The 19,608-nt window shown below is 46.0% G+C and overlaps 1 protein-coding gene across 2 annotated transcripts; it reads left to right on the forward strand.

The window, feature by feature from the left end:
• The first annotated feature begins 723 nt into the window (after positions 1-723).
• LOC142663421 (uncharacterized) lies at positions 724-10,583 on the forward strand. Of its 2 annotated transcripts, none has more exons than XM_075842047.1 (8): positions 724-1,016; positions 3,684-3,830; positions 4,309-4,479; positions 4,563-4,686; positions 7,040-7,167; positions 8,484-8,633; positions 8,719-8,899; positions 9,439-10,583. In XM_075842047.1, the coding sequence occupies exons 2-8, from the start codon at positions 3,753-3,755 to the stop codon at positions 10,371-10,373; spliced, it is 1,767 nt and encodes a 588-aa protein (XP_075698162.1). In that variant the 5' UTR covers positions 724-1,016; positions 3,684-3,752; the 3' UTR covers positions 10,374-10,583. The 2 variants fall into 2 exon arrangements, with proteins under 2 accessions (XP_075698162.1, XP_075698163.1); XM_075842048.1 differs by lacking the exon at positions 724-1,016 and adding an exon at positions 1,783-3,513.
• The last annotated feature ends 9,025 nt before the right edge of the window (positions 10,584-19,608 follow it).

Genomic DNA, 19,608 nt, shown 5'->3' on the forward strand with positions numbered 1-19,608 from the left:
GGGGGGACACGGGAGGGCCACATTACACCGGATGAGGGGGACACGGGAGGGCCACATTACACCGGATGAGGGGGACACGGGAGGGCCACATTACACCGGATGAGGGGGGACACGGGACGGCCACATTACACCGGATGAGGGGGACACGGGAGGGCCACATTACACCGGATGAGGGGGACACGGGAGGGCCACATTACACAGGATGAGGGGGACACGGGAGGGCCACATTACACCGGGTGAGGGGGACACGGGACGGCCACATTACACCGGATGAGGGGGACATGGGAGGGACACATTACACCGGATGAGGGGGGGACACGGGACGGCCACATTACACCGGATGAGGGGGACACGGGAGGGACACATTACACCGGATGAGGGGGGGACACGGGACGGCCACATTACACCGGATGAGGGGGACACGGGAGGGCCACATTACACCGGATGGGGGGACACGGGAGGGCCACATTACACCGGATGAGGGGGACACATCACACCGGATGAGGGGGACACGGGAGGGCCACATTACACCGGATGAGGGGGACACGGGAGGGCCACATTACACCGGGTGAGGGGGGGGGACACGGGAGGGCCACATTACACCGGGTGAGGGGGGGGACACGGGAGGGCCACATTACACCGGGTGAGGGGGGACATGGGGGGTACCATTATACAGAAAGAGGGTGAAGAAGTGAGACTACATGAGAAGTATGTTGATGTTGTGGAAGGCAGCGCTGGCGGTCACCATTACAGGCCGGTAGTGGAGGAACCACGTGTCACTGACCTCCGGTCTGTAGCAGCTCCGCATCCCGCCAGTATAACCGGTAACACGTGCAGGAAGTTGTAGTTACGGGAGCGCACGGCGACATGTGGTGACGTCATTGTTTACTTGTCGCTTATGTAACACAGCGGAGAGTAGAAAGCTGCGTTCATGAATGACCCTCTGCGGCCTCCGTACAGCGGTCTACTAGTACTGAGGAAGGGGCGACATTGAGGACTGGTCATACACCTCACAGGTGAGTAGCTGCGGCGCCTTACTGCTGTAATGTATGCACTTACCAGGTGCAGCCGCTAGCGGCCGCTATGCCACAAGGCTACGTGCGCCCATTGCGGTTTCTGCTGCGGTTTTGTCAGGGTATTTTCACTTGAAAGCCTTGCCGTTTCTCATAACATTTCCTATTTGTCTCGTTTTTGTTGCATTTTCTTCTTGTGACGTTAGTGTAAAAAAAAAAGAGCTTCCTATACTGGAGGAGACGTCCAAAGGAACAGTTCAGTGGTTGCCCATGGAAACCAATCGGATTCCACCTCTCATATTTCAGAGGCCTTTTGGAAAATGAAAGCTCAAACCTGATTGGTTGCCATGGGCAACAACGTCACTTTTAGTTCGCACCAGTTTTGATATGTCTCGCTGTGTGTTTAAGGGCTTATTCGGACGACCGTGTGACGGCCGTGTGCGTGATGGCCAATTATAGCGCTGGCACTTGTTTCAGGAATTCATCATGTTTACACCCGTCAGCCACAACATTACAACCACCTGCCTAATATTTAGGGTTATGACCTTTCCCACCCAAAAATACCGGCCGGGTAACACGTGTAAAAAAAAAAAAAAAGTTGCGCAGGTTTGGGCGCGTGGCTTCACGTGGAGTCTGATTTTTATTTATTTTTTTAATACCGCGTGTACACGGCGAGTGTCATCCGCGTGCCGTCCGCAATCACTGACCGTGCACACAAAAGATGTGCGTTCACTTCAATGGTGCCGGACCGCAATTGCGAACCGTAAAATGACTTGTCCTGAGTTTTTGCGGCCCCCACACGGTCGTGTGTATGGGCCCATAGAAATGAATGTGTCCTCGTACGGCGATATTGATGGTAAAAATCCACGCGGGCAGATTTGCCGCGGCTTCGTTCACATCTGCGTCGGAGCTCCGTTCGCGGGTTCTGACGGATATTTCTGTCCACGAACGGAATCCAAACTGAAACAAACCAGAGCTTTCCGTTGTCATCGCCATTGATTGCAATCAATGGTGACGGTTCCGGTGCACATGGTTTCCGTTTGTCCCCGTTGTGTAAGGGTTCCGTCGTTTTAATGGAATGAATAGCGCAGTCGACTACGGTATTAATTCTGTCAAAACGAAGGAAGACGCGCAAGACGTTATTAAATCTGCCCCACAGTTTTTCCCATTGATTTCCATGGTAAGTTTTGGGCAGGTCTAGATCGGTCTTTTTGGGGGGGTTTATTTCAGCGCGCTGGATCTTCAGCACCAGATGAATGACGCCGATTCCTTTTGAAAAAATTGACGCAAATTCGAGGTTTTTTTTTGCACGCTAATTCTTAAAGGTTTTCCAGTCTTGAGAAATTACCGTAATTGCCTATTCGAAGGGAAGGCCGTCAATATCTGATCGAACGAGGGTCCAAGTGAATGGGAGAGGCTGTAATACTGTGGACCGGCGCTACACGTGTGTCGGCGTTCACCGTACGAGCAGTGACGGGAATGAAGGGTAAGCGGCGCTCCTATGAGCGTCTCTGCCCCTTTAAAACAGCTGATCGGCGGGGTTACCAAGAGTCGGACCCCCACCGATCAGATATTGATGACCTATCCTGAGGAGAGGCCTTCAATTTCTTCGGACTGGAAACCCCTTTTTAGGCTATATTCACACAAGGCGAAACTGCTGCGTAAAAGTACAGAGTGTCCGCCCTGGTCCCCGCGGGGAATTCCGGCCGAGAAACCGCACAAAATTTCTGCTGCGGAAATCAGCAGGTGAAAAATAAAGGCCTATACGTACCAATAGTCACGGCGACACGTCCCTCTGCTGTCCTACAGCCCCGCCTCCTGGGATGACGTTTCCATGTGACCTAATGAAGGCCCCCAGGTCCGCCATCTTTGTACTCCTTGCCTCCAGCAGGGCTGCGTAGGAAACTAAGAAACACGATATATGGCAATACATTAGTATTGCATTATATCATGTAAGCGATCGCTGGTTCAAGTCCCCTAGGGAGACTAGTAAGAAAACGGTTAAATAAAAATAAAAAATTATGTTCCAAAAAATAAAAGCTAACATAACTGGTAAAACCGATCAAAAGTCTCATGTACCCCAAAATGGTACCAATAATTTAAACGTCAGCCTCTCCCGCGAAAAAGTTATGGCTCTCAGAATACGGCGACACAAAAGAATTGTTGTTTTTTTTGGGCAAATAGTTTTCTTTTTATAGAAGTGTTAAAACCTAAAAAAAAAATAAAACCGCATCAATTTGGTATCAACCCAGCGAATAAAGTGGAAATGTCGTTTTTACCGCCTGATGGACGCTGTAAAAACGAAACGCCCCAGTACATTATATGAAACGACAACTTGTCCCGCAAAAATCAAACCCTCATACGTTATGGTGACGAAAAAATGAAAAAGTTCTGGCTTTTGGAAATCTATTGACGGAACCGGGAAAACGGGCAAAGATAGGACGTCGCAGATCTGATCGTCCCGTTGGTGTGAATAAGACTTCAAGTTTTGCCACTGAAGGTTTCTCTCTATTTACTTTTAATGTGGTACCAAATAGTTAATATTCCCGCCATGACTTCCCGTATAGTAGAAGGGAAGAGACTCCTCAGCCTGGCGAGGACGTGATAGGAGAATTCACTATTTTATTGTGATCTGTTCCAGGTTTTATATTCATTTGTCTTCAATTTTAGGTTGAGGTCCCACGAATTGAAGAAGATCAAAGATCGTCCATCCCTGTGACCTCGATCGACTGGAATACAATGCAACGAAACAGGAGTTACAAGATGGAGAATGTTTTAATTCTCTTCACGGAGCTCAAATGTCTACTGACCGGAGATGTGAGTCTTGTGTAAAATAACCTGAAGCTCAAAGGGGGTTCTATTTGGTTCAAATTCCCTGATAACCAAAGTAAGGAGCACCCACAAAGAGTGTCTCTCACTCTGGAGGACCCAGGATGTCCTTACGTTACATGGACAGTCCATTGTTTTTAATGGGCGTGGTGTAATGCTTCATTTTCCCTGTGGGGGCGCTGCAGGGGAATGGCACACTTGCTGCGATGTTGTCACAGATTACAACTGATCGCTGGCGGTCTCAGGGACAACCTGTAATCCGTTTATCATTCAGGGGGCCCTTCTACCAAAAATTGTTTGTCCGCACACCCCATTCTCATCAAGGCCCCCAAGTAATTTAATGAGTTGAGAGATTTCAATGTGTCTTTTTTTCAAAAAAGAATAAGGACCGCGTTCTATATCCCCGTCCAATACGTATGTGTTTGTCCATCTTTACACAATTCACGTGTGGTTTTCCGATATATAGAATTACATCCTTTTGAAGAAGTTCGGAAACCACTTCGGACGGTGCAGCCAACAGAGTTTACCGGGAATTAGCCGGCCTCATGACCCAATTCCATTATTGATACAAGACAAAGGGATTCATGAGAAGATCCTAGAAGTCGCTAACAAGATCCTCCAGCTCCTGACTGGAGAGGTGAGCTCTGCCGGGAATCCTGGGAAATAATTTGGCAATAACATCAAGTGTCTCGCTGACGCCTGTATTGTTGTGTATGGCAGGTGCCCATCAGATATGAGGACATGACCGTCTGCTTCACCATGGAGGAGTGGGAGTATATAGGAGGACACCAGGATCTCTACAAGGACATCATGATGGAGGACCACCGGAACCGCTCATCACGGGGTAAGAGAGATCTCTACAAGGACCTCATGATGGTCAATCAAGGTGTGTTTTATGGTGCGGTCAATGTGAGGGTGGCCCAGGGGCTATATTCTGTTGTTGATGAATGACCATAGTAAGGTGGTGGCTTGGGCAAAGGGTAAGTATGGGCGACTGAAGGGGCAGCCTTCTGTGATTATCGCTGGAATGCCAGCCGCCATAGTGGTTTATTTGCCGTTTCATGGAAGGGTCTTTCACTTTAATAGTTGCCGGGGGGACCCTCAGGGATGTTTTAATCTTCGGCCGCGTAGGCGTCGTGCCACAGTGCGTTGGGGGGGGGGGCTGTGCTGCAGACAAATTTATAAGTGGCTAGTGGGCACTCTGATTAGAGTCGTTCACTTCCCCGTTTCTTCTCGATCAGGCCTAGTCCGTCATGGAGGATTTTTCCAGCCGCGACTCGTCTCTGCGGAGTTTGCAGCTCAGACATCATTGGTTAGGGGGTTTTTCCACCACCCTCACCACTTAATACTGATCAGCTATACAAGATCCCCATCTTTGTGCTATCCCCAGTGCTGTACCTGTTGTGTTACACAGAGCCCCTAAGTGTTGTACCTCAGAAATATAGAAACCAACAAAAATACTCGTTTCATACTTAGTTACCCCAAAAATATTAGTTCCAGATAGTGACCCCAAAATAACAGTGCCAGGCAGATTGTGCCCCTGAAAACAATAGGATACATATGTACCCAGATAGTAATAGTGCCTCATATGGTAAAAGTGCCCTTATTTATGTTTTACACAGTAATCGTGCTCCTTTGGGTCCCACACAGTAATAATGCTCCCTATGTGTCATTTACACAGTAATAATTCCCCCCCTTTGTGCCCCTTACACAGTAATAATTCCCCCCCTTTGTGCCCCTTACATAGTAATAATTCGCCCCCTTTGTGCCCCTTACATAGTAATAATTCCCCCCCTTTGTGCCCCTTACACAGTAATAATGCCTTCTTTGAGCTCCCCTTTGACTCCCACTGCAATAATGCCCCTTTTGTGCCCCTTTACAACAATAGTAGCCTTGAAAATTAAAAAAAGATACCCGCCTAAGCCCGTTTTCACGACAAGCAGAGCGGCTGAGGCATCTACCAGCCTGCGCTGTCAGCGGTCCAGCAGAGGCAGTTTGATGCAGTGACGTCATCGCGATTTAACCCCCAAAATGGTGTAGGGAACGCCTTGTTTAGGGAACACCAAGTGCTAAACAGACGCCGGCGCGTTTTTATATACACAGACTATAATGTACACAATTATTCCAATACATTATAGTAATTAACCCCTTAAGGACGGCCTATTTTGGCTTACGGGATGTGGCCACTTATTTATTAAATTTTTTTATTTTTTCTCAAGTCATAACTTTTTATTTTTCCGCCGACGTAGCCCCATGAGCGCTTGTTTTTCGTTAGATGAGATGTATTTTTCAATAGATTATTTTGGGGTACATATAATGTATTGTATAACTTTTTTTTTTTTTTTTTTTTATTCATTTTTTTTGTGGGGGGGAATTTTTTATGCTGTTTTTTATTTTTACAGCGTTCACCGTGCCTTATAAATGACTTGTTAACCTTTCTTATTCTGCGGGTCCGTACAATTACGGTGATAACAAATATATACGGTTTGGTTTTTTTCGTTTTTTTTTTTATGTTTTACTATTTTTGCACAATTAGAGCAATTTTTTACAATTGTTTTTGTCTCCGCACATTCCAAGACCCGTAAGTTATTTTTCCGTTGACGTTGCCTTACGAGGGCGTGTTTTTTGCTGGCCGAGTTGTATTTTTTTGATGCCACCATTCTGGGATACGTAACTAGAACTTTCCAAACCACTAATATTTATTTTTTTTTAAATGGAGAAAATCTGCTGATCAATACATATTGAGGATTTAATATGAGGATAGAAACCCTTCGGCACCGGCATCCAGTTGCGGGGGTGACGATGGGTGTAAAGTTGCTATTGCCTCGGGGGTTGAACTTCCGGGATCGGCGAGACCTCTCATCCCAGCCATTGTATTCTGATGACGGGGGCTCAACTACAAAGCAGGACGGGAAAGGGTTAAAAATAATAACGTTTTGACTCCCGATTTCACGGGACATTTAAGCCCCACCCAGGAACGCTCACAACCTCCAGGGAATGCCCATTTTGGGGCTCATTTGCATAAGCCCGATTCCTTTTTGAGGTCCGAAAAACGGGATGATTGGGTGGTGAGCTACTCCCTCCAGGTTATGTGACCGCTCATAGTTGTGCTCCGTTGTTGCTTTCTAGTTCAGGGACTACAGTAGTACCGGTGTAAAGTGTCGTGACTCTTTCCATACATCATATTTTTTTGGAAGGTGACTCTGATATCACTACATTACTGGAGAACACAGGCGGCTCCCGGGCCGTGGACCCGGAGGAGGAGAATGTGAGGCAGAGGATATTGCATCTAACCAAAGACGTCATTGACCGGCTGACGAAAGAGGTGAGCGATCGTGAGGACGTCACCGGAACCAGCTCCAATAATAACCATGTGGGAATACTTTCTGATGTATAATCGTTCAGGTTCACTGATGGGCCAGATGGCAAATTTTGGTGCAATTTAAAGGGGTTTTCCACTTTTTTTTTTTTTTTTTTAAATTATTTTTTCATAAGATAGGAAATTATTCAATTTTCTAATATACACGTATGAGAAATTCTACTCGCAGACCCTTCTTATATCCGTACAGGAGGCCCCTGTCTCAGTAGAATGGTTTAGTCCACAGATTAGTCCAGTGTAATGCATTCATGGACTAACTGAATCGGACTAAACATGGCGTCAATCGTGTGACCCCCGCCCCCCCGTCCCGCGCACACAATCATATGACCCATTGTAATGAGTTTGCGACAGGGTTACATGACCTGCACGTGTTGTGACATTGCTGGCTATGATGGGTGTCTGAACACAGTATAGCAGGGAATACGCACCCAGATCCTCATCAAATCGTGAACGTGGTCTTAAAGGGGTTGTCCGGTCATAAGAAATTGATGGTCTAGCCTCCGCATAGGCCATCAATATCTGATCGGTGGGGGTCTGACTCCTGGAACCCCCGCCGATCAGCTGTTTTGAAGGGGCCCCAGCGCAGGTATGAGCACTGCTTTCCTTCATTCCCTACCTGCTCGTACTGTGAATCACCAACACACTTGTAGCGGCGGATTACAGGCCGCCACTGTCAACCACCGCTACAAGTTACGGAGGATAGGTCAATTTCTACTGACCAGACAAACCCTTTAGGTCCACATTCACACATTCAGGATTTGATGAGAATTTAGCCGTAAAATCCCTGATCTGCAGCCAGCTGCAATGCCCTGTGTGTTCTGGTACCTTTCAGCCCAATGTGACCGGGGTCTCTGACCTATCTTCAATATGAGCGCTAGTAACCGCGGTCACATTGAAGAGTTAGGTAGCGGCGGGGGCGGGAGAATTGACGGGCGGTCCTGCTTTCATAGCAGACGGGGCTTGGAATTTATTTGAATTGGCAGCAGCTTCTGCGAGGACTGCAGGGGCTGCCGCTCTTCAAGAAAATGGTGCCTGTCTTCCCCCTAGAAGCGAGGGTCGCTATCAACAGAGCATGTGCAGTTCACAGCTAGAACGGCTCCAGCTTAGAAGATTGGGTCGGCTCATGTCCCTACTTTCCTATGCCCTGGGTGGACCATGTGGCGCCCGTGTATGTGTCGTGCAGTCTCTAGCCGTGGTCTAGGGAGTTGATCCTATGGACCTATATGTTGGATGTAAATGATGTCTTTTTTTTCTTTGTACAGAAATATATACTAATATGGAGACTCGATAATCCCAATACTCCCAGTAATAATGATCATGTACCAGGACTGAGCACTGAATCACCACCATTACTGACACGTGAGAAGATCCTGGACCTCACCCACAAGATCATTGATCTGCTGACGGGAGAGGTGAGGACTACCGGGAATGCTGGGACATTATATAATAACACAAGGTATAATGTGTCGGGATGATGACTGTATCATTGTGTGTCAGGTTCCTATAAGATGTCAGGATATCACCGTCTATTTCTCCATGGAGGAGTGGGAGTATCTAGAAGACCACAAGGATCTGTACAAGGACGTCATGATGGAGGACCACCGGGACCGCACATCACTGGGGAAGAGGGATCTGTACAAGGACGTCATGATGGACAAGGAAATAGTTGAGCGTTATGGTAAGTGATTATGGTGTTGGTGGATAGTCCTCATTATAGGATGATGGGTCAGATCCTTAGCAGAAGATGCCCAAGTTCTAGACATTCAGAGTAGTCGTTATATTGATGTATATTAGTCAGAGCGTTGACCTGTAAGAGTTGCGCCCTTAAAGGGGTATTCCCATACCAGCACATATATGGCATATCCACAGGATATGCCATAAATGGCTGATAGATGCGGGTACCAGCTCTCGGACCCACACCTATCTTGATATTAGGGGTTCTCTGACTCAGTTTGGTAAGCCGGCCATGGGCCATCGCATCCAGGCAGAAACTGGAGAAAAGTCCGGGCTTCCATGGGGACCCCAATTTGGAAATTGAATGGAGTGATCTACCAGTCCGAATGGCCAGCAGAATTATAATGTATCCGCTTCCACCCCCACAGCGGTCTAACGTGCATAAGAAATATTGGTCAACATTGTTACTGGTTAGACTGGTGTATATTTAATTTTTTGTTACATAATTACCATTTTTTACGTCTTCTTGTTCAAAATACATAGGAAAAAAGTCACAGAAATGTCCTGGAAGCCGGGCAAATGTCTCATGGATCTCAAGTCTCGAGAACAAGGGACCTCACCAGGTTACAGAAATGTCTTCATGCATCAAGTCCGAAGAATATCTTAAAGACCGATCCAATCTCACAAAACACAAAAAGATTCGAAAACAGGAATTAGTTTCTTGCGGTAAATGTGGAAAACCACTCAACGGAACCAACGTTCCAGATGTGATGGATCAGACGGGGATTAGTGGATCCAGCTCTGTAGACCACGAGTTCTGTAGACCATGTCTCCTCCAACCATCTTCTCATGACAATCAGGAAAGTGGGAACAAAAACGAGAAACCGTTTTCTTGTACGGAGTGCACTAGTTCTTTTTCTAACAAGTACTATCTCCGAATGCATATGGGGATACATACATTAGAAAACGTCTTCCCGTGCTCAGAATGTGGTAAAGTTTTAACTAATGCCAACCACCTGGAGTCTCACATGAAAGTCCACACTGGAGAGAAACCATACAAATGTTCAGAATGTGGCAAGTGTTTTCTTAGTACTGGAAACCTTCAGGCCCATTACCGGTTTCACACCGGGGAGAGACCCTTCCCTTGTTCGGAGTGCCACAAGACCTTCAGGTATAAGTCGCACCTCGTTGCCCATCTAAGATATCACACGGGGCAAACGTTGTCCTGTTGCGAGTGTCAGAAAGTTTTCGTCTACCAGTCACATCTCGCGAGACATCTAGAATTACACACCGGGGTAAAACCATTTAAATGTTCCGAATGTGGAATGAGTTTTCATAAAAATTTTCGCCTCATGGAACACGAGAGGATTCACACCGGAGAATTACCTTTCCAGTGTGATTTATGTAAGAAGCGGTTTCGATGCTCCTCAAGTTTCCGGAAGCACCAGAAAATTCACACCACAAAATTGTTATTGTAATCAGGCATTGTTTTTTTTTTTATTTTATTTTTTTTAAATATTAATAAAGTGTTCTACTAGTAATATTGATATTATTATTATACAGTGAAAGGACCACCTCTTCGAGAAGACCACCATCCAGACCAGATTGCATGTGACAGATTTTCAGTTCCACCATATACTAATCATACTGCTCATTTTCTTTGAGAAGACCCCCTCCCTAGAAGTTCCCTTTTCAAAGCAATTTTGAGTGGTCTGCTCAAAAAAATGTCAGTGTATGAGGTTCCTGAGACTCCATTTTTAAAGTTATCAGGGGGAAGGGCAGGGGTTTGGGTGGGTAGGAGAGGTCTAAACAGGGGTCACTTTATAAAGTGCTCCAAAGCTTTAGGTAAGTATTTTTGGGAGTGTCCTTGTCAGCGGTGTCCCTCAAGGCTCACTTCCGCTTCACTCTGCTGTGTCCCATAGGGTGCGTGCGCATGCACGTGTCCAGCCTTAAAGGGCCAGCGCGCGCACCCGAAAGTATGTCTAATTAGCCCATGATCACCCTGGACAATAAGAAGGGCCCTGCCCCTTCCTTCATTGCCTAAGCATTGTTGTGTTTACCCGTGTTAGTCTTTGCAAATGGTCCCTTAGTGATTTCCAGTATTGCCATACCTGCTACCTGTATCCCGTGCTACCTTGTTCCTGTGCCATAGAGAGTTGGAGTTGTGTTGTGCCGTATACTACGCCTTCTGTGTTAAACTGCGCCTGGTGTCTGCTGCCAAGGTCCCATCCGAGCCTGCCATCGCTACTGTCTGAATTATCACAGGTACCCTTATTTGAACTATAGACATTGACTTGGTATCCTGTTGGCCAGCTGCTATCCCGCTACGGCCCAGCGGGTCCACGCACCCACCGTGACAGTAGCACACCATATCTTGCTTTTGTTTTTATGGAAATTGGCTGCTCAGACTTTTTGTGTCATGGGTCAAACGGGAACCAAGGAAGGAGTTGTGTGGATATGGGATTAGAGGAGGGTATGGAAGGGAGAACGGTCAGGAAAAGTAGGGCATATGGATCCATTTCATGCTAAGTTGTAGGTAGGTTTAATCCGCCACTTAAAGGGCTTGAACAGAAAAGCAAAAAGCACGGCGCCACATAGTGCAGGTCAATGAGGTTTAAATGGAATATTGAACGTGGTCTATTATGCTCACCACGATAGTGCTTGGAAAAGGCAATGAAAAAGTCCACAGGTGCTGCTGCCAGGATCCAAACCGGTAAACCAAGTGGTCACCGCTAGTTAGAACGTAAAGAGGTAGTGGGAAAAGGGAGGATCCTGTGAGGCGCTGCTGCGTGGTTGTTGAAGGAACTCAGCGATGGTAGACAGAATGATATAAATAAATATGTTTATTGAAAAACATTAATAATAATGGCTACGCGTTTCAACGCTGTACTAGCGTCTTCCTCAGGCCGTTAAAATGACATACAAAAGAAGTTGCTTATATATCAACGAAAATTTGAGCAAACAGGAAGGAAAAAAGGGGAAAGGTCAAAGAGTGACTGTGACGTCATAAAACAATTTTCCGATATAGATGTTATTTATGACGTCACAGTCACTCTTTGACCTTTCCCCTTTTGACCCTTTTTTCCTTCCTGTTTGCTCAAATTTTCGTTGATATATAAGCAACTTCTTTTGTATGTCATTTTAACGGCCTGAGGAAGACGCTAGTACAGCGTTGAAACGCGTAGCCATTATTATTAATGTTTTTCAATAAACATATATTTATTTATATCATTCTGTCTACCATCGCTGAGTTCCTTCAACAACCACGCAGCAGCGCCTCACAGGATCCTCCCTTTTTCCACTACCTCTTTACTTAAAGGGCTTGTCCAATTTTTATTTATTCGTAGAATAGGTCATTTAGAAATACTTCTTACATACCCATCTTATAACCGTGTAGTACACCCTGTCACCGTAAAATGGTACTGACCACCGATTAGTCATGTGTAATGCATCTGCAGGCAAACTGAATAGGACTAAAACATGGCGTCAGTCATGTGACCACACACACACCTCATGTGACACCCAGCAATAGGGTAACATGGCATACATGTGTTGGGGCAACAGGGGACACATTCATGGGCGCCATAAAATGTCCACCTGTCCCTAGGTGATGTCATGGAGCTGCTCCTGTAGGTAGAAACACTCCCTGCTCCACCAGTGCACTCAACTGTGTCTTGAGGATACAGGTACAGTTGAAACCGGGACATGCCAGCGGCCGCCCAGGACAACGGGGCACCGCCCAAAATCTGGTATTGTCCTGCTGGATTTGGGACGGTTGGTTGCAACTGAAAATTACTGGTCTCCTATGAGGCTGGTAAAACAAAAAAAATCCCGGTCAGGCCGGTCGAATACCAGCTAGATGGCAACCTTATGTGTGGGTGGTGGACCACATGAGTAACGCCATCTTTAGTCCACTCCGTTCTCGTATAGATGTGTTATTGTTGAGTAATCTGTGGACTATATAATTTTGTATTTATTTTTTTAAAACTGGGTATTTGTAAATCTTTGAGGTTGTGCGATGTTATGAATTGTTCGTGGTTCCAGAATGTGGGCGATATTCAATGCCACCTCCCAGTAGGAGACGGCAAATTTTGTAGTCTTGTAAAGGGAATTAAGAATTGGTTCTTGTGTGGATGAATTGCCATAAAACAAACCAGAGATCCTTCAATTTTTAAGTGTAGAAATAATTCTGGTGTAAAGACGTTCTGCCCATTTTCCGTTAAAGAATTGTCCCGCCACCGAGAAGGCACGACTTTGAAGCTGAAGGAAATTAAAGGGGTGTGCGCTCAGAGCTCTCAAAGCTTGACAGGTAAACGTTTTTTTTATTTTTTTTCCGTCCCAGAATGAACTAGATCTCAAAAAATGTGGCCTTTGCCTTGTTAGTACCGTATTCTAAATTGCGGAGGAAGGGTAAGTGATGAAATGTTGATGGCGGGGGCGAGCCCTATTGGTGCCCCAGGTAGAGGGTTTAGAATGTGTCCCACCACCCTTGGTCCCTAAAGTACAGCATGAGTGCTGTTGAATGGACAATCATTAATTTAATTGCCCCATGTTTTACCCCACATTCTCCGCCAATCTTAAGAATGACTATTTCTAATACATACTGCCCATTTCCTGCCACCCCTTTACCCTTCACACATGCAGTTCTCGAGGCAGTGCCGAAAGGCCACCCACTTATTTTTAATATGGTCTATGGGCTTCTGCAGCTCTCACCTCAATATGGTCCTGGTAGATGGAGTCAAGCACATGCCACGATGGGCGTTTTTCCAGGCGCTCCATTACCCCTTCTCGCCGCAGCCATGTTTAGGATTTCCATTTTGTTTTTTTCCTCTCCACCTTCCAAAAGCCCAAACTTTTTAATTTTTACATCGCTATAGCCATATGAGGGCTTGATTTCTGCAGGTCAAGTTGTAGTTTTTCATGGCACCATTTATTGTACCATATAATGTACTAGGGAACAGGCAAAAGATTCTTTGTGGGGTGGAATGGGGGGGGGGGGGAACGATTCCTCCATCGTTTTTGTGCTTTGCCATTCACTGCAATAAAAACAACGTTAACTTTATTCTGCGAGACAATACTATTACGGCGATACCAAATTTTATATTTTTTGTTTATTTTGTTTATATTTTACTACTTCTACAAGGAAAAAAATGACTAAAAAATGTGTTCTGTGTCGCCATATTCTGAGAGTCGTAACTTTTTTTTATTCTTCTGTCAATTTGAGCGGCCATTGTTTAAAGATGAGTCTCATGAGCTGTTTGAAAGAAGGTTTTACAGGAGAAACACATCCTGTCTACCACAGGGACAGGATATAGGCAGGGCTGCCATCAGGGCAGTACTGGTGGTACTCCCATCAGGGACCCAGCCAAAAACAGGACAGGGCCCATCCACCCGCCGTCACTGTTCACCGCCGCAGCCCAAAGTTAATTTGGGGAAAGGAATGGGCCTCATATTGCAGAGCCCGTTCCCTTCTAACTAACTTTAGACTCTCTTCTTCACAGGACGGACGCTAGGTAGCATCACGACATTATGTGCGACAATGCAAATAACGTCATGACACTACCCAGCGTCAGTCCTGTGAAGAAGAGTCTAAAGTTAGTTAGAAGGGAACGGGCTCTGCAATATGAGGCCCATTCCTTTCCCCAAATTAATTATGGGCGGCGGCAATGGACAGTGTGAGCGTGCCTTATGGCGGGCGGACGTGCCGGCGGTAGTGCGAGCCCCGGTTTCCTTTTTTTGCCAGGCCCGTTTCTTTTATTGTCCGGGCTTGTGTAGCAGGTCCCTGTTGTCCAGGAAGATTAGGCGCCTGAAGAGAAGAGGCGCCCAGAGACCGAAGCTTAAGAAAAAGGAACCGGGAACAATAAGTACATAGGGGGTCTTAATTTTTTGGGGGTGGGGTCTGGTCTGTAAATTAACTTGGGTATCTGATTGGGGGTGTAAATTAAAGGGGTCTGGGGTCTGAATTTTTGGATCCAGTTGGGATTTTGAATTAATTTAGGGGTCTGGTCTGGGTCTAAATTACTGTATGGGTTTTTTTGGGGTGTAAATTAATTTGGGGGTCTGAATTAACGTATGGGTCTGGGGTGTAAATTAGTTTGGGGGTCTGAATTCATGTATGGGTGGACCTGAGGGTGTAAATTAATTCAGGGGTCTGGTCAGGAGATTGAATTAATATGGGGACCTGATTGGGGATGTAAATTTAGCGGTCCGAATTAATTTAAGGATCTGGTCAGGGGTATGAATTCATTTTGTATCTGGTGTCTACGCAGGTGACGTGTGAGGAGGACGTGAAGAAGACTTTGTCAAGGTGCGCCGCGGCGGTGGAAGATCGTACAGTCTGCAGGAGCCAGAAGCAGCCGCTCACACTGCAACTTGGTGAGTCAATGTGCTGTGTAAAAGCAGCTGTTTCCGTGCAGTACTTTTATGTTGCCCACCTGTCTCCCCCATACCCCTCCACAGAGCCCCTGATTAAGGGTTCGTATCCTCCCTGGCCCCACTACCGCCCCTGTCACTATTGGTCATCTCCCCCTGCCACCTACTCTCCCCCTTGTTTCCTGACAGCCCCTGCCAGTCTACTGCCTCTGCTGTGACCCTTCAGAGCCACTGCCTGTTTGCGTCTCACCCCAGTCCCCTGCCCACCAAATCCCGTCAACAACCCTCCCCCCCCCCCCGATAATTGGGGGTGTCTACCGCTTTGACTGTATGGGGCCCAGAAATTTTCTTATGGCGGCCCTGGATATAGATGACCTCATGAGATCATTACGGATAAAAGAATATGTAGGACAGGATATAGATAACATCTTGTGATATTCTAGCCGTAATTGAGCAGTAAAGCCTTTACTTATACAAAAGTGATGTCATTATCTGATTGGTTGATGTGTTTTAGCGGAAAGCATGAAGCTATAAGTAAAAATTGCAGAATCTGCACGATGCACCTACATTGCGTGGCTATGGATTATTCTCCGGCCGTATATTGAATTACTTCTATTATATATTTGATAATTGATCTACCTGTGAGAGCAACTCTATCACTAAGAGGGTAATAAAGTATTAAGAAAACGCATGTTAAAAATGCACAGTGTGAACCCGGCCTAAGCATTTTCTTAAGTTGAGTCCTCCCAGAACCTCAGCAGATGTTTCCATGGTTCGCTAAGGCCTCGTGCACACGACCGTAATTTTTATCTGCAATTTCGGATCCGTAATTGCGGATAAAATATTGACCCATTCATTTCTATGCCTTCCCATGTATTTACAGATGTATGTCTGGGCTGTAGAAATGACCTGCAAAAAAATAGGACATGTCCCTATTTATTTTTTGCATTTACGGACCGTGCTCCTATACTTTTTAACGTGCGCACATTCCGCAAATGCAGGTGACACTCCACTGCCTGTCCGTGCAGTCCTTACTGATCGTAAATACTGCACGGTCGTGTGCATGAGGCCTAAGGGATCCTTTTTACACCGGCCCATTTTGGCCATAACAACGAGCGCCGATCAACAAGACCGCTCGTTGTTCGGAGCTCGTTTAAATGGGGAGGAGCGTTTGTTCCTGGGATCGCTCGTCCCCGTACATTTCTATCATGTCGGCAGCACATCGTTGTTCACGCAGGACAACGATAATATGTTCTGCTGCAGAAACGATACAATCAGTCGAAGAATGAGCGTTTGCCCGTTCACCGGCTGATCGTTGTGAACGCTCGTTTGCCCAACAATTGGCCCGTGTAAAAGACCCCTGAGACACAGGTGATTTAATTTGTCTCATTACATCAGTAGCCGTAGGTCTTCTCTCTATCGAGATCTTCAAACATGTTCAGGTTCCTTGAGGACTTGACTACTAGAATCCCACCAATGTGACCTTTGATAGACATGTCCGAATGTGATCGCTATTGTAGAAACACATCTTCGAATTGTTCTCATTGGGAAATACTTTGATTGTGGATAAATGAAACCCTAAGGGTATGTTGACACAGTGTTTTCAGGTGGATTTCGGGTCTTAAACGCCTCGAAATACGCCTTGAAAAATTTTCAGACGTTTTTTTACTTACTCTGTTTCATGTATTGATGTGTCACTGTAACAACAAGTTACGATCACCGCAGCACCAGCAGAATGCGGAGTCCCCGTTGCTTTTGGCTGTCTGACCACAATGCCACATAATGCTACAGTCGGTTTTGGTGGGTGCGTTTGCCTTCGTTTCCACTAGGTAAGCAGGTGTGATTGTTCTCGTTGGTATGGTATACTATGGCAGGTAGTGCCACTTTGACACAACTTTTGATTCCAATAATAAGCCACTCGATTATCTCTTCGGTACTTGGTTGGAAAGCTCCTTTCACTGGAGATTTATCAGAGATTTTAATACTCGTCCTTCTACCCATAGCTACAATTAAATTTTTTAGGGTGGAGTTCTCCTTTGATTTGGAATTTACGTGTAGTGGAGAAACTTTGTATGTCTTTGTTGTCAAAAGGAATACTGGAGCTAGGCACAAGGGACAGGAGAAACATGCCTTATCCAGACGGCCGGGTTTGGTCTGTGATATACCGACCGTGTTTCGGCGGTCTTTCCCGGACCGATCACCGTTCAGGGAGCCGGACTCTTAGCATCATAGTTATGTATGATGCTAGGAGTCCTTGCCTCCCCACAGGAATACTCTCCCATACTGAAAACATGATTACAGTATGGGACAATAGTCCCGCGGGGAGGCAGGGACTCTCAGCATCATGGATAACTATGATGCTAGGAAGCCGGCTCCCTGAATTATCGTCAGTCCAGTAAATACTGCCGACACACGGTCCGTATATCACAGCCCAAACGTGGCCGTCTAAATAAGGCCTTAGGGAATGTTTTTCCCCAGGGTGTAATTAAGATTCATAGGATCCCATAGCAAAGACGGGGTCTGGCGAGGTCAGTAACTTGTATTTTTCTACTCCGATTATCTGTTCAAAGATGTCAAAAATTTACACGACTGGGACTCGCGTAATGGAGAAAATATTAAAGTTCACCCTGGAGATCAGCTCCCTTTTGACTGGTCTTGATAAATGACAATGACTGTTGAGATAAAGTATATACGTTCCCATAGTGACCTTTGGGGTAAGGAAGAGACTATGTTAAGGCAGTGTCAATACAGTGTTTACTTTTAAATAGGGAAAATCAAAGACCTTATTCAGATGGCCGTGTTCGGTCCATATCTATGACGGGAATACTGTCCCATAGCGTAATTATGTTTTCAGTGCGGTACAGTATTCCTGCGATAGATAACTATGATGCTAGGAGCCCGGCTCCCTGAACTGTGGTCGATCCGGGAAATATGGCTGAAACATGTCATAGGCCTTCTTCAGACGGCCGTGTGTGGTCCAAGTCTTGTTTTGAACTTGTGATAAATTCCACTAGAAACCAATCAGATTTAGCATAGGTACTCAGTAATAATAATAAGTAGATAATGAGCGAACTTTTTGGCTTTATTTTGCCCTCACCACATTACACTCCCCAACCCACATGTTCTCCACGTTCCTTCAAACCCCGGGTTGTCAGATGCGAAATAAAAGCCTGGTAGAGTGAAGCGATTTCCGGGATCCCCACTCACATCAAGCATGTCTCGACCATTACAATGTCCATTGATGTGACCAAGAATAACAAGACAATCGAGACACACCAGCCAAGTCGAAATAGATCACCTGCCCCATCTGTGCGAAATCCCAATTACCACCTATAAACGCTCTGTGGTTCGACATCTGGTAAATGTTGCTAGGGCCTGTATACCTGCTCTATCGAGACGGACTACTTCTTCGATTTCAACTTGGTTTAATAAGATCCAAGAGGTTATGAGGATGGAGGATCTTACCGCTTCTCTGAGGTACACGTGCCAAGTTTCTTAAATCATGGCGTCACTGGCTCTTCCAAAATTTGCCGGAATACAGATCCTGTACGGGGTGAGTGAGCCCTATTTTTCTCTCTATTTCTTTTCCAAGCCTTAGACTTCCACCCCACCTAAAAAAAAAAATTTCTCCTTCTCCCTCCCTGGGTGTCTCTGGATTTCTTTTTTTTGTTTGAGATTCACTGTTCTATGGTGATTGACTTTATTTGATCGCTCAGTCTATTGGGTTTTATGGAGTATACCACTACTCGTTCATTGGCTGATCACTGCCCTGTTTACAAACACTCGTTCATCGGCTGACCGTATCAAAGGAGCAAAAGAGCGCCGATCAACGAGTATTACGAGTATATGGTAAGTGTTAAGGCTGGCTATGATAGAAACTTGTCAGAACATAGGGTATCACAGTTTTCTGCATACGGGGCTGCATAGCTTTATCCATTTCCGAAAGCGCCAGGGAACGTGAGCTTCAGAACTGGATCATGGAGCAATGGAAGACGTTGTCCTGGTGAGATGAATCACATTTACATCATGTGAATGGCTGGGTGCATGTGCGTTGCTTATCTAGGGAAAGGAGGGCACCAGGACGCATTATGGGGAGAAGACAAGCTGACGGAGGTAGTGCAATGCTCTGCTGGGAAACCTTGTGTCCTGGCATTCATGTGGTTGGTACCTTGACATGTACCACCGACCTAAACATTGCTGACGACCAAGTAGACCCCTTCATGGCAGCGATATTCTCTTATGGCAGTGGCCTCTTTCAGCAGGATGAGTTCTGCCACACTGCAAAAATTGTTCAGGAATGGTTTGTGGAACATGACAAAGGGTTCAAGGTGTTGACTTGGC

This window comes from Rhinoderma darwinii, chromosome 11 (genome assembly GCF_050947455.1).
Source record: "Rhinoderma darwinii isolate aRhiDar2 chromosome 11, aRhiDar2.hap1, whole genome shotgun sequence".
Taxonomy (NCBI): domain Eukaryota; kingdom Metazoa; phylum Chordata; class Amphibia; order Anura; family Rhinodermatidae; genus Rhinoderma; species Rhinoderma darwinii.

Excerpts from the sequence above, each read along its gene's own strand:
- LOC142663421 (XM_075842047.1), top strand. The coding sequence starts at position 3,753 with ATGCAACGAAACAGGAGTTACAAGATGGAGAATGTTTTAATTCTCTTC. Across the intron at positions 3,831-4,308 it reads AATGTCTACTGACCGGAGAT|AATTACATCCTTTTGAAGAA; the intron begins GTGAGTCTTGTG and ends TCCGATATATAG. Across the intron at positions 4,480-4,562 it reads TCCAGCTCCTGACTGGAGAG|GTGCCCATCAGATATGAGGA; the intron begins GTGAGCTCTGCC and ends TGTGTATGGCAG.